This window comes from Manis pentadactyla, chromosome Y (assembly GCF_030020395.1).
Source record: "Manis pentadactyla isolate mManPen7 chromosome Y, mManPen7.hap1, whole genome shotgun sequence".
In the NCBI taxonomy this organism is placed as follows: Eukaryota; Metazoa; Chordata; class Mammalia; order Pholidota; family Manidae; genus Manis; species Manis pentadactyla.
The window spans coordinates 21,152,476-21,167,018 of record NC_080039.1 but is presented as its reverse complement, the minus strand read 5'-3'; the positions used below and the strand labels follow the sequence as shown (position 1 = coordinate 21,167,018).

Sequence of the window (14,543 nt, the reverse complement as noted above, 5' to 3'; positions counted from 1 at the left end):
AACGAAGACACATGGTTAGAGAGCTAGACCAAAATAACAACACCCAAAATATTTCAAACAGAAAGCTTTAGAATTAAATCTTGAAAAAGAATCCAAGACCCATGCCACCACAATTTACACCACAAAATCCTCCACACAGTTTCTTGTATGTGCCTACTAGCTCTTCCTTCCTTGTGCAAAGCCCCTAGGAGCCTCTACGTTTTCCTCTTCCACACTCACCTTTTCCTCAAGCACACCGAATTTACGAAGAAGTTGCTTGGCATTTTTCAGAGAGAGGTGACGGAGATCTGCATCTGTTCCTGTCACTGTTTTCTTCACTAGCTGAGGCTCCTTATCATCCTATGTCATAAACAAAATACAACAAAACAGATAAGAATCCTAGAGAGCTGAATTCCTTGTAATAGCCACTTAAATCATCCTGTCAACTTAACTGCTTCCTAGATCATGCATCCTATCCATCACAACTCCTTAACCTTCCTTTCTTTCCTCCTTGATTCGCATCCTACAGAAATTCAGACACTCTCACCTTCTGCTGTGTTGGTTTCTTTGGAATCTTCACATACGAGAACCCTTCACCACACCCTGTGGGATCTGCCATCCCAGTCACCTCCAGGAGACACTTGCCCTTCATGGCATCAATGAAGGCCCTTGTGGTGTTCCAAGGAGCTGTGTGAACCTGACATATAGGAAAAGATGTAAGGGTTATGGAGCACATTTGCTCTATGTCTAGCCATGATAGAAAGTTGGATCAATTACAGTAACACAGTTTGATGCTTTTGTAAACTGTCCACAAAAACCAATTGTTACATAAAGCTGCCCAGGGCTCAGAGCTTGCTGTTCTTCTTTCCTATGGTAATTAAATCATGATATTAAATAGAAGTTAAGATTTCAGCCATTAGAAGAAGGAATATGTGGAACAGTGGTATCCTTCACTCCAATATTTGTTGAGCTTCCATGAGAGTTCTCAGAGATGGTGTTGCCCCCATCCTTGTGATGCACAGAAGTTAGACTGACGACTGCATTTGTCTAATTACTTCTTTAGAATGACTCACATATTTTCATAATTAGATGATAAATCATGCTTTACAAAACACTAGCCCCAACCTGAGGAGCACTGAATCAGAGTCCACTTCACCTCTGCCGCTGGTTTGCTCGAAACAGTCTGTCCTCTCTCTCCTGGAATTCTGAATACCTTTCAGAAATCCCACAAAAACAGTAAGGAAATTAAGAGTAGGGGAATGTGTTTCTCCATACAGACTAGTTAAGACTACAAATGATTACCTAGAAAGTGATCGAGGAGGAGAGGATTAAAGATGGAGGCATGAGAGGTGAGACGGAGGCTTCCTTTTAAAACCACATAAAATACAAAAATTTAATTAATACGAGTAATCCTGAAAGGGCAACAGGAACGAGGGTTGTGCCAAACTGCATAAACCTGGTGAAAGGAATAAACCTCACAGAACAGAGTAAGGTACCAAAGCCATGGCCCGGCTGGACCCAAGCCCTTTCCCAACCCCAGCTCACTGCCAGGCAGGAAGAGAAACAGAGTGGGAAGGGAGTGGAGGGCTGAGACTGCTGAATACCTAACTCCAGAGATCTACGCTGGGAGCACATACACACTTTTCATGGTGCTTGCATGGTACTCTCGTGATTAGCTAAGACAGGCAGAATTCCTGGAGGACTGAGATTCCAGCCGCTTGTGGAAAGCAGGGATCCATATCTGGCAGCCCTGGGACAAAAGAAAGATGGGCAGTCTAAGAGACTTCCTAACGAGGAAGCCCTTAGCAAGAGGGCTGCTAAAGGGGCAAGGATTGCACAGAGCAGTAATCTCAGGAGAAAGGAAAGTAGACAAATTGTCCGGGTGCACTCTGCCCAGCAGGTTGGGAGCTTTTACAGTCTTTAGGTGCTCCAGCTTCCTGGCCAGCTATGCACCACCAAGGAACCCCTCAGTGATACACACCAACTGCACATTCCTCCCAGCTAGCCCCACCTGGCTTACAAACCGGAAAACCCTACCCTGGCATTAGGACAGCCAGAGGGAAGATCTGTTTACAGCAACTACAAACGCAAAGCATAGAGGCTTATACCTGTGTGGTTGTCCCACTGGTTCAAACACTGGAGACAGTCACAGCAGCTGGGAAGCAGGAAACAGCTCTTTCCTCCCCCAGGCACCAATACCACTCCCCTGTGGCCCTTGACATTGCTTCAGGGGCTGAGCAGCTCCACAGAGTAGAGCTTCTGGATACGAGAGGGGCCCATACACAAATATGAAATGCCAAAGGAACCTGGTTGAAATTTAAATTAATAACACAACTCCTCAGGAACTTTTAAATGACACTGACCTCATGAATCTTCCTGAAATTGAGTTCAAAATAAAAATCATTAACATGCTTATGTAGGTACAGAAAAATATTCAAGAACTCAGGAGGGAATTCCGGTCGGAGATACAATCATTGAAGAGCACAATGGGGTATTAAAAGCAGATTAAAAATGGTGGAGGAGATGATAAATGAAATAGAAACTAGAAAAAAGGAATACAAAGAAGCTGAGGAACAGAGAAAAAAGGATCCCTTAGAATGAAAGAATACTGAGAGTACTGTGTGACCAATCAAACAGAACAATACTCACATTACAGGGGTAGAAGAAAGAGAAGAGAGGGAAAAAGTGATAGAAAGTGTCTCTGAGGAGGTAATTGCTGAAAACTTCCCCAATATGGAGAAGAAGATTGTCTTTCAGGCCATGGAGGTGCACAGATCTCCCAGGACAAAGGCACAAGGAAGACAACACCAAGACATAGAGTAATTAAAATGTCAAAGATCAAGGATAAGGACAGACTATTCAAAGCAGCCAAAGAGAGAAATTAGAACACATACAAGGGAAGCCCATCAGGCTATCATCAGATTTCATGGCAGAAACCTTATAGGCAGAAAGGAGTGGCAAGATTTATTTAATACAATGAAGGAGAAAGGCCTCGAACAAAGGGGCCCTTCGAACCAAGATTACTTGATTCGGAAAGATTATCACTTAAATTTGAAAGAGGGATTAAACAATTTCCAGACAACCAAAACCTGAAAGAATTTACCTCCCACAAACCATCTCTACAGTGTATTTTGGAGGGAGTGCAACAGATGGAAGTGTTCTTAAGGTTTAGTAGTGTCACCACAGGTAATAAAACCACTGTAGAGAAAGTAGAACAGCTAATTACAAAGAAAATGCAAAATTAAATTAACTGTCCCCAAAGTCAATCAAGGGATAGACAAAGAGTACAGAATATGACACCTAATATATAAAGAATGGAGGAGGAAGACACAGAAAAATAAAAAGAACCTTTAGACTGTTTGTAATACCATAATACGTGAGTTAACTTAGACTCTTAGATAGTAAAGAAGTTACCCTTGAGCCTTTGATAGCCACGAATCTAAAGACTACAAAGGCAACAGGTACATACGTATCGATAATCACCCTAAATGTAAATGGTTTAAATGCACCAATAAAAAGACATAGAGCCACTGAATGGATAAAATAACAAAACCCATCTATATATTGCATACAAGAGATTTACTTTAAACCCAAAGATATGCACAGACTAAAAGTGAAGGGATAGAAAAAGATATTTCATGCAATTAATAGGGAGAAAACAGCAGGAGTTGCAGTACTTGTATGAGAAGAAATAGACATCAAAACAAAGAAAGTAACAAAAGATAAAGAAGGACATTACATAATGATAAAGGGGTCAGTTCAACAAGAGAATATAACCATTATAAATATCTATGTACCCAAGAAAGGGGCACCAAAATATGTGATAACAGAATTAAATGAAGAAATAGAATATAATGCATTCATTTCAGGAGACTTAACACACCACTCACTCCAAAGGATCAATCAACCAGACAGAAAATAAGTACACAGAGGCACTGAGCAATACATTAGAACAGATGGACCTAAATATTTCAAACAAAAGCCAACATAATTAAAAGGGGAAATAGAATACAGCACATTCATTTTAGAGACTTTAACATACCACTCACACCAAAAGACCGATCAATTAGACAGAAAATAAATAAGGAAACCAGAGGCACTGAACAATACACTGGAACAGATGGACCTGACAGATATCAACAGAATGTTACATCCAAAAGCAGCACAAAATACATTCTTCTCAAGTGCACATGGAACATTTTCAAGAATAGATCATATACTAGGCCAGAAAAAGTGCCTCGGTAAATAAAAAAAAGATTGAAATTATACAAACCAGTTTCTCAAACCACAAAGGTATGAAACCAGAAATAAATTACGCAAAAAAAATTTAAAAATCCACAAACAGATGGAGGCTTTACAAAATGCTCCTAAATAACCAATTTATCAATGACCAAATAACAACAGATATCAAGCAATATATGGAGATAAATACCAACAATAATTCAACACCTCAAAGTCTGTGGAATGCAGCAAAGGCTGTGCTAAGACAGAAGTATATTGCAATACAGGCCTACTTAAGCAAAGAAAATCAATCCCATATGAACAATATAAATTCACTATTAACAAAACTAGAAAAGGAAGAATAAATGAGGCCCAAAGTCAGTTCAACGAGGGACATACTAAAGATTAGAGTAGAAATAAATAAAGTTGAGAAAAGTAAAACAACAGAAAGAATCAATGAAAGCAGGAAATGGTTCTTTGAGAAAATAAAAATGGATAAACCTCACTAGTAAGACTTATCAATAAAAAAAAGAGTTGATCTGGGGGCGGAAGATAGCGGCGTGAGTAGAGCAGCGGAAATATCCTCCCAAAACCACATACATCTATGAAAATATAACAAAGACAACCCTTCCTAGAATAAAGACCAGAGGACACAGGGAAATATCAAGACCACATCCACACCTGAGAGAACCCAGCACCAAGCTAAGGGGGTAAGATAAAAGCCCCGGACAGGCAGGAGCCGAGCGTCCATCCCCCCAACTTCTGGCGGGAGAAGAATAGGCAGAGTGGGAGGGAGACGGAGCCCAGAACTGCCGAACACCCAGCCCCAGCCATCTGGTCCAGAGTGCAGACACTATACGTGCCCAGGGGGCCTTGGGGCAGTAAGAACACTGAGCAGGCACCGGAGTGACATAAGAAAAGAGCGCGAACAATTTTTTATGGTTGTTGTTTTGTTTTGTTTTGGCAAGCACTTTTTGGAAGTCTTAAAGGGATAGGGACCCCAATACGAGGGAAACAGGGCAGCAAGAACAGTGAGCGGGCACCAGTGGCCTGGCGCTGGACAACACCAGAAAAGCTAGGGCCCATTTTTTTTTTTTCTCAGTTTTGTTTTGGCAAGCGCTTTTTGGAAGTCTCAAAGGGATAGGGACCCCAATACTAGGGAAACAGGGCAGCAAGACGCGTGACCAGATGCCTGAGGCTGGCGCTGGAGAATAAAGAAAAACGAGCGGCCACCTTTTTTTTTTTTCTAATTAAAAAAAATTGTTTTTTTTAAATTAAAAAAACTTTTTTTTCTTTTGGTGGTCGTCGTTTTGTTTTGGCGAATGCTTTTTGTAAACCTTAAGGAGGCAGGGCGGGACAATTAATCCAGAGGTAGGGAATCCAGGGATCACTGGGCACCCTAACCCCTGGGCTGCAGGGAGCAGGGAGGACCCTTACGGAGATAAATAGCCTCCCAGCCGCTCCTGCTCCAACGTGACTACATCACTTTGGAGCAGCTGCCCGAGCCAGGCCATGCCCACAGCAACAGCGGAGATTAACTCCATAGCAGCCGGGCAGGAAGCAGAAGATCTGTCTGCGCGTAGCTGCGCAGCACAAGCAACAAGAGGTCGCTGTTCTCCCAGGAAAGGAGGGCCACAAACCAACAAGAAAGGAAGTTCTTCCAGCCGTCACATGTCCCAGTTCTGCAAACTATTCCTATCACCATGAAAAGGCAAAGCTACAGGCAGACAAAGATCACAGAGACAACACCAGAGAAGGAGACAGACCTAACCAGTTTTCCTGAAAAAGAATTCAAAATAAGAATCATAAACATGCTGACAGAGATGCAGAGAAATACGCAAGAGATATGGGATGAAGTCCGGAGGGAGATCACAGATGCCAGAAAGGAGATCACAGAAATGAAACAAATTCTGGAAGGGTTTATAAGCAGAATGGATAGGATGCAAGAGGCCATTGATGGAATTGAAACCAGAGAACAGGAACGCATAGAAGGTGACATAGAGAGAGACAAAAGGATCTCCAGGAATGTAACAATATTAAGAGAACTGTGTGACCAATCCAAAAGGAACAATATCCGTATTATAGGGGTTCCAAAAGAAGAAGAGAGAGGAAAAGAGATGGAAAGTATCTTAGAAAAAATAATTGCTGAAAACTTCCCCAAACTGGGGGTGGAAATAAACGAACAGACCACGGAAATACACAGAACCCCAAACAGAATGGATCCAAGGAGGACAACACCACGATACATAATAATTAAAATGGCAAAGATCAAGGACAAGGAAAGAGTTTTAAAGGCAGCTAGAGAGAAAAAGGTCACCTATAAAGGAAAACCCATCAGGCTAACATCAGAATTCTTGACAGAAACTCTACAGACCAGAAGAGAATGGCATGGTATATTTAATACAATGAAACAGAAGGGCCTTGAACCAAGGATACTGTATCCAGCACGACCACCATTCAAATATGACGGTGGGATTAAACAATTCCCAGACAAACAAAAGCTGAGGGAAATTGCTTTCCACAAACCACCTCTACAGAACATCTTACAGGGACTGCTCTAGATGGGAGCACTCCTAGAAAGAGCACAGCACAAAACAGCCAACATATGAAGAATCGAGGAGGAGGAATAAGAAGGGAGAGAAGAAAAGAATCTGCAGACAGTGTATATAACAGCTCAATAAGAGAGCTAAGTTAGGTAGTAAGATACTAAAGAGGATAACCTTGAACCTTTGGTAACAACGAATTTAAAGCCTGCAATGGCAATAAGTACATATCTTTCAATAGTTACCCTAAATGTTAAAGGGCTGAATGCACAAATCAAAAGACACAGAGTAACAGAATGGATAAAAAATCAAGACCCATCTATATGCTGCTTACAAGAAACTCACCTCAAACCCAAAGATATATACAGACTAAAAGTCAAGGGATGAAAAACATGTTTCAAGCAAACAACACCGAGAAGAAAGCAGGGGTTGCAGTACTAATATCAGACAAAATAGACTTCAAAACAAAGAAAGTAACAAGAGATAAAGAAGGACACTACATAATGATACAGGTCTCAGTCAAACAAGAGGATATAACCATTCTAAATATATATGCACCCAACACAGGAGCACCAGCATATGTGAAACAAATACTAACAGAACTAAAGGGGGAAATAGACTGCAATGCATTCATTCTAGGAGACTTCAACACACCACTCACCCCAAAGGATAGATCCACCAGGCAGAAAATAAGTAAGGACACGGAAGCACTGAACAACACAGTAGAGCAGGCGGACCTAACAGAAATCTATAGAACTCTACATCCAAAAGCAGTGGGATATACATTCTTCTCAAGTGCACATGGAACATTCTCCAGAATAGACCACATACTAGGCCACAAAAAGAGAATCAGAAAATTCCAAAAGACTGAAATCCTACCAACTGACTTTTCAGACAACAAAGGCATAAAACTAGAAATAAACTGTACAAAGAAAGCAAAGAGGCTCACAAAAACATGGACGCTTAATGACACAATCCTAAATAATCAATGGATCAAGGACCTAAACAAAATGGATATCCAGCAATATATGGAAACAAATGACAACAACACTAAGCCCCAACTTCTGTGGGACACAGCAAAAGCAGTCTTAAGAGGAAAGTATATAGCAAACCAAGCATATTTTAAAAAGGAAGAGCAATGCCAAAAGAATGGTCTAATGTCACAATTATCGAAATTGGAAAAAGAAGAAAAGAAGAGGCCTAAGGTCAGCAAAAGAAGGGACATAATAAAGATCAGAGAAGAAATAAATAAAATTGAGAAGAATAAAACAATAGCAAAAATCAATGAATCCAAGAGCTGGTTCTTCGAAGAAATAACAAAATAGATAAGCCTCTAGCCAGACTTATTAAGAAGAAAAGAGTCTACACAAATCAACAGCATCAGAAACGAGAAAGGAAAAATCACGACGGACCCCACTGAAATGCAAAGAATTATTGGAGAATACTATGAAAACCTATATCCTAACAAGCTGGGAAAACTAGAAGAAATGGACAACTTCCTAGAAAAATACAACCTTCCAAGATTGACCCAGGAAGAAACAGAAAATCTAAACAGACCAATTACCAGCAACGAAATTGAGGCGGTAATCAAAAAACTACCAAACAACAAAACCCCCGGGCCAGATGGATTTAACTCGGAATTTTATCAGACATACAGGGAAGACATAATACCCATTCTCCTTAAAGTTTTCCAAAAAATAGAGAAGGAGGGGATACTCCCAAACTCATTCTATGAAGCTAACATCACCCTAATACCAAAACCGGGCAAAGACCAACCAAAAAAGAAAACAACAGACTAATATCCCTGATGAACGTAGATGCAAAAATACTCAACAAAATATTAGCAAACCGAATTCAAAAATACATCAAAAGGATCATACACCACGACCAAGTGGGATTAATCCCAGGGATGCAAGGATGGTACAACATTCGAAAGTCCATCAACATCATCCACCACATCAACAAAAAGAAAAACAAAAACCACATGACCATCTCCATAGATGCTGAAAAAGCATTTGACAAAGATCAAGATCCATTCATGATAAAAACACTCAGCAAAATGGGAATAGAGGGCAAGTACCTCAACATAATAAAGGCCATCTAAGATGAACCCACAGCCAACATTATATTGAACAGCGAGAAGCTGAAAGCATGTCCTCTGAGATCGGGAAGTAGACAGGAATGCCCACTCTCTCCACTGTTATTTAACATAGTACTGGAGGTCCTAGCCATGGCAATCAGACAAAACAAAGAAATACAAGGAATCCAGATTGGTAAAGAAGAAGTTAAACTGTCACTATTTGCAAATGACATGACACTGTGCATAAAAAACCCTAAAGACTCCACCCCAAAACTACTAGAACTGATATCGGAATACAACAAAGTTGCAGGATACAAAATCAACACATAGAAATCTGTGGCTTTCCTATACACTAACAATGAACCAACAGAAAGAGAAATCAGGAAAACAACTCCATTCACAATTGCATCAAAAAAAATAAAATACCTAGGAATAAACCTAACCAAAGAAGTGAAAGACTTATACTGTGAAAACCACAAGTCACTCTTAAGAGAAATTAAAGGGGACACTAACAGATGGAAACTCATCCCATGCTCGTGGCTAGGAAGAATTAATATCGTCAAAATGGCCATCTTGCCCACAGCCATATACAGATTTGATGCAATCCCTATGAAACTACCAGCAACATTCTTCAATGAAATGGAACAAATAATTCAAAAATTCATATGGAAACACCAAAGACCCCGAATAGCCAATGCAATCCTGAGAAAAAAGAATAAAGTGGGGGGGATCTCACTCCCCAACTTCAAGCTCTACTCTAAATTCATAGTAATCAAGACAATTTGGTACTGGCACAAGAGCAGAGCCACAGACCAATGGAACAGACTAGAGAATCCAGACATTAACCCAGACATATATGGTCAATTAATATTTGATAAAGGAGCCATGGACAGACAATGGCAAAACGACAGTCTCTTCAACAGATGGTGCTGGCAAAACTGGACCATTGTCTAACCCCATATACAAAAGTAAACTCAAAATGGATCAAAGACCTGAATGTAAGTCATGAAACCATTAAACTCTTTGAAGAAAACATAGGCGAAAACCTCTTAGACATAAACATGAGTGACCTCTTCTTGAACATATCTCCCCGGGCAAGGAAATCAACAGCAAAAATGAGTAAGTGGGACTATATTAAGCTGAAAAGCTTCTGTACAGCAAAAAATGCCATCAATAGAACAAAAAGGATCCCTACAGTATGGTAGAATATATTTGAAAATGACACATCCGATAAAGGCTTGACGTCCAGAATATATAAAGAGCTCACACGCCTCAACAAACAAAAACAAATAACCCAATTAAAAAATGGGCAGAGGAACTGAACAGACAGCTCTCCAAAAAAGAAATACAGATGGCTAACAGACACATGAAAAGATGCTCCACATCGCTAATTATCAGAGAAATGCAAATTAAAACTACAATGAGGTATCACCTCACACCAGTAAGGATGGCTGCCATCCAAAAAACAAACAACAACAAATGTCGGCGAGGCTGTGGAGAAAGGGGAACCCTCCTACACTGATGGTGGGAATGTAAGTTAGTTCAACCATTGTGGAAAGCAGTATGGAGGTACATCAAAATGCTCAAAAAAGACCTACCATTTGACCCAGGAATTGCACTCCTAGGAATTTACCCAAAGAATGCAGCAATCAATTATGAGAAAGATCAGTGCACCCCTATTTTATCGCAGCACTATTTACAATAGCCACGAATTGGAAGCAACCTAAATGTCAATCGATAGATGAATAGATAAAGAAGATGTGGTACATATACACAATGGAATACTACTCAGCCATAAGAAAAGGGCAAATCCAATCATTTGCAGCAACATGGATGGAGCTGGAGGGTTTTATGCTCAGTGAAACAAGCCAAGAGGAGAAAGAGAAATACCAAATGGTTTCACTTATCTGTGGAAAATAAGAACAAAGCAAAAACTGAAGGAACAAAACAACAGCAGAATCACAGAACTCAAGAATGGACTAACAGGTACCAAAGGGAAAGGGACTGGGGAGGATGGGTGGGTAGGGAGATATAAGTGGGGGGAGAAGTAGAGGGGTGTTAATATTAGCATGCATGGGGGGTAGGAGAAAAGGGAGGGCTGTACAACACAGAGAAGGCAAGTAGTGATTCTACAACATTTTGCTATGCTGATGGACAGTGACTGTAAAGGAGTTTATAGGGGAGACCTGGTATAGGGGAGAGCCTAGTAAACATAAAATTCCTTATAAGTATAGATTAGTGATACCAAAAACAAAACAAAAAAAAACCAAAAAAAACGGCAGTTCCTGTGTGGTAACCTCCAATGAGTTCTATACAAGGGTATAAAGGGCATATAAAAGTGTAGGCAAAGGGTCTTTTTGTGTTTATACAGAGGATCAAAGCCTAATTGGGATACCCCAAAAATGAACTAAGATACGATATGAAAAAGAATTTCCAACATCAGCACTCTCGGGAAGACTCATGCCAGAAGAGGATCATCAAAAAACCCCAACAAAGATCCACGCACTGCTACAGCTGTAGATGCACTCATCCCACCAGCTCCTGGACTTGCCATGGGAATGAGGAAGGAGATATCTAAGCTGGCCTGTGCATACAGTAAAACAACAAATTTGACTGGATCTATACTGTTGGAACTCAACCAAGTATTAAGAGAAGTGCAAATTGTAGCGCTCCAAAATCTTAAAACTACAGGCTATTTACAGTTAAAAGAACATAAGGGATGTGAACATTCCCCAGGAATGGGTTGTTTTAATTTGTCTGATTTCTCTCAGACTGTTCAAGTTCAGTTGGACAATATCCACCATATCATAGATAAGTTTTCACAAATGCCTAAGGTGCCTTAATGGTTTTCTTGGTTTCTCTGGAGATGGCTGGTAATTACAGATATGCTTTGGTTATGTAACTATACTCCTATTATGTTAATGTGTGTGCGCAATTTAAGTAGTAGCTTAAAACCTATACATGCTGAAGTTACTCTACAAGAAGATATGTCAAAGAAATAATCAATCTTCCCATGTTTTCTTCTGCCTGCTACTTCTATAGCTTTTCTTCTTCCTTCCTAATTACAACCCTTAAATCGAATTCGTGCCTCATATCAAATTTACCGAGTATCATAACTCCTCCAAGTGGTAAAGATACCTCAAGACAAATGCTGGGCATAGAAGCCACAGGGCATAAATATGCAAAGAAGTAAAAAGCTAACCTTTTCAAACAATAAGGCTTCCCTCTCACTTACCAACTTCACATTTCCCTGTATGGCCCCGGAAGATGACTGGTTAGCCAGAGACGGGTAAGATTCCTCAAGGGAGGAACAACCTAAGACAGGCACAGTCGCAGGGGGGCCATCAGGTGAGAAATTGGGGATCAGCAGAAGTGATGCTTAGAACCTCACCCACCCTGTTCTGAGAGAAATCTTCTGCGTATGTGGATGTTTTATTGCCCTTGTCTAGCTTGGATTAACACATAGTCTACAGGCACACACCTGATCATCTACATTTGCTCTCTTACAACACTAAACTATGTTTTCTACCTTTATCTTGTATCTACCTACCACTTCAGCATTTTATTAAAAAAAATAATAAAGACAGAAATGTGGTATCCACATATAAATCAAGTATAAAAACCAAATGAGTATTCATATTTGAACTATTTATAGTTCATAATGCATGAACAAAACCGAAAGTTTCTGTGATGACTGCCCTTGTACTGTTCACTATGTAACTTATTCACTATGTAAGAATTTGTTCTCCATGTAAGAACTTGTTTGTTATGCCTCAGAAGATTGGAGACTGACGAAAATTAGGCTTGGGGTGGATTAATGATTGTGCATTGAGCATTGACTCCCCTAAATTTTATTGTTGTTAACATGCATTTGATCAATAAATATGAAAGATGCCCTCACAAAAAAAAAAAAAAGTACACACTTCCAATGGTAAAATAAATAAGTAACCGGGATGTAGTGTATAGCATAAGGAATATAGTCAAGATATTTTAACAGCTTGGTATGGTGATAGCTGCTACCTAGAATTGTCATCTATATAAATGTTGAATCACTATGTTGTACACCTGAAACTTATGTAATGTAATACTGTGTGTCAACTACCCTTCAATAAAAAATAATTATCTAAAAATTAAAAAAAAAAAAAAAGGGTCTACGCACATAAACAGAACCAGAAATGACAAAGGAAAGATCAAGGCAGACACCACAGAAATACAAAGAATCAGTACAGAATACTGTAAAAAATTAATGCTAACTGGATAACCTAAAAGAAACGGACAACTTTCTAGAAAAGTACAACCTTCCAAGGCTGACCCAGGAAGAAACAGAGAATCTGAACAGAACAATTACCAGCAACAAAATTGAACTGGTAATAAAAAACCGGCCTAAGACCAAAATCCCTGGAACAGATGGAATCACCACTGAATGTTATCAAACATTTAGTTAAGACCTAATACCCATCCTCCTTAGAGTTTTCCAAAGAGTAGAACAACAGGGAATACTTCTAAGGTCATTCTATGAGGATCACTCTAATACCAAAAGGAAGGAAAAACAAAACAAAAAAAGAAAATTACAGACCAATATCCCTGATGAACCCAGACGCAAAAATACTCAACAAAATATTATTAAACCGAACTAAAAAATACATCAGAAAGATCATCCATCATGATCAAGCAGATTTATTCCAGAGATGCAAAGAGGGTATAACTTTAGAAAATCCATCAATGAAAAGGAGGACAAAACCACATAATCATTTCCAGAGATGGAGAAAAAGCATTTGACAACATTCATTCATTATAAAATCTCTCAACAAAATGGGAATAGAGGGCAAGTACCTCAACATAATAAAGGCCATATATGACAAACCTACAGCCAACATCATACTTAACAGTGAGAAGCTGAAAGCTTTTCCTTTAAGATTGGGAACAAGAAAAGAATGTCCACTCTCCCCACATCTATTCAACATAGTACTGGAGGTCCTAGCCACAGCAGTCAGACAACACAAAGAAATAAAAGGCATCCAGATTGGAAAAGAAGAAGTTAAACTGTCCCTGTTTGCAGATGACATGATATTGTACATAAAGAACCCTAAAATCCACTACAAAACTTCTACACCTAATATCTGAAAGGAAAGATATACACCTAATATCTGAAAGGAAAGTTGCATGATACAAAATTAATATGCAGAAATCTGTGGCATTCCTATACACTAACAATGAACTACTAGAGAGACAAATAAGAAAAACAATTCCATTCACAGTTGCATCAAAAACAATGAAACACCTAGGAATAAACCTAAAAAAGATGGTGAAAGACCTATAGTTTGAAAACTACAAGACACTCATGAATGAAATTAAAGAAGATACCAATAAATGGAAATACATCCCTCATGCTCATGGATAGAAAGAATTAATATTGTCAAAATGGCCATCCTACCTAAAGCATTCTACAGTATCATTGCAATTACTATCAAAATTCCAACAACATTCTTCAACGAACTAGAGAAAATCATTATAAAACTCATATGGAAACACAAAAGACGGGGAAGAGCCGAAGTAATCCTGAGGAGCAAGAATAAAGCAGGGGACATCACACTCTACTACAAAGTCACAGTACGGATTATTTGGTACTGGCACAAGAACAGACCCAAAGACCACTGGAACAGAATAGAGTCCAGATATTAACCCAAACATATACAGTCAATTAATACACGATAAAGCTG

At 39.4% G+C, this 14,543-nt stretch overlaps 1 protein-coding gene across 1 annotated transcript in view; it reads right to left on the bottom strand.

Moving 5' to 3' along the window:
• Positions 1 to 14,543, bottom strand: part of LOC130682205 (transcription initiation factor TFIID subunit 1-like) — a 144,453-nt gene that overhangs the window by 62,512 nt on the left and 67,398 nt on the right. Inside the window, exons 18-19 of the mRNA XM_057496335.1 lie at positions 527 to 676; positions 220 to 339 (exon numbers count right to left, since the gene is read on the bottom strand). Coding sequence (XP_057352318.1) covers positions 220 to 339; positions 527 to 676 — 270 coding nt within the window. The remainder of the gene's footprint in view (positions 1 to 219; positions 340 to 526; positions 677 to 14,543) is intronic.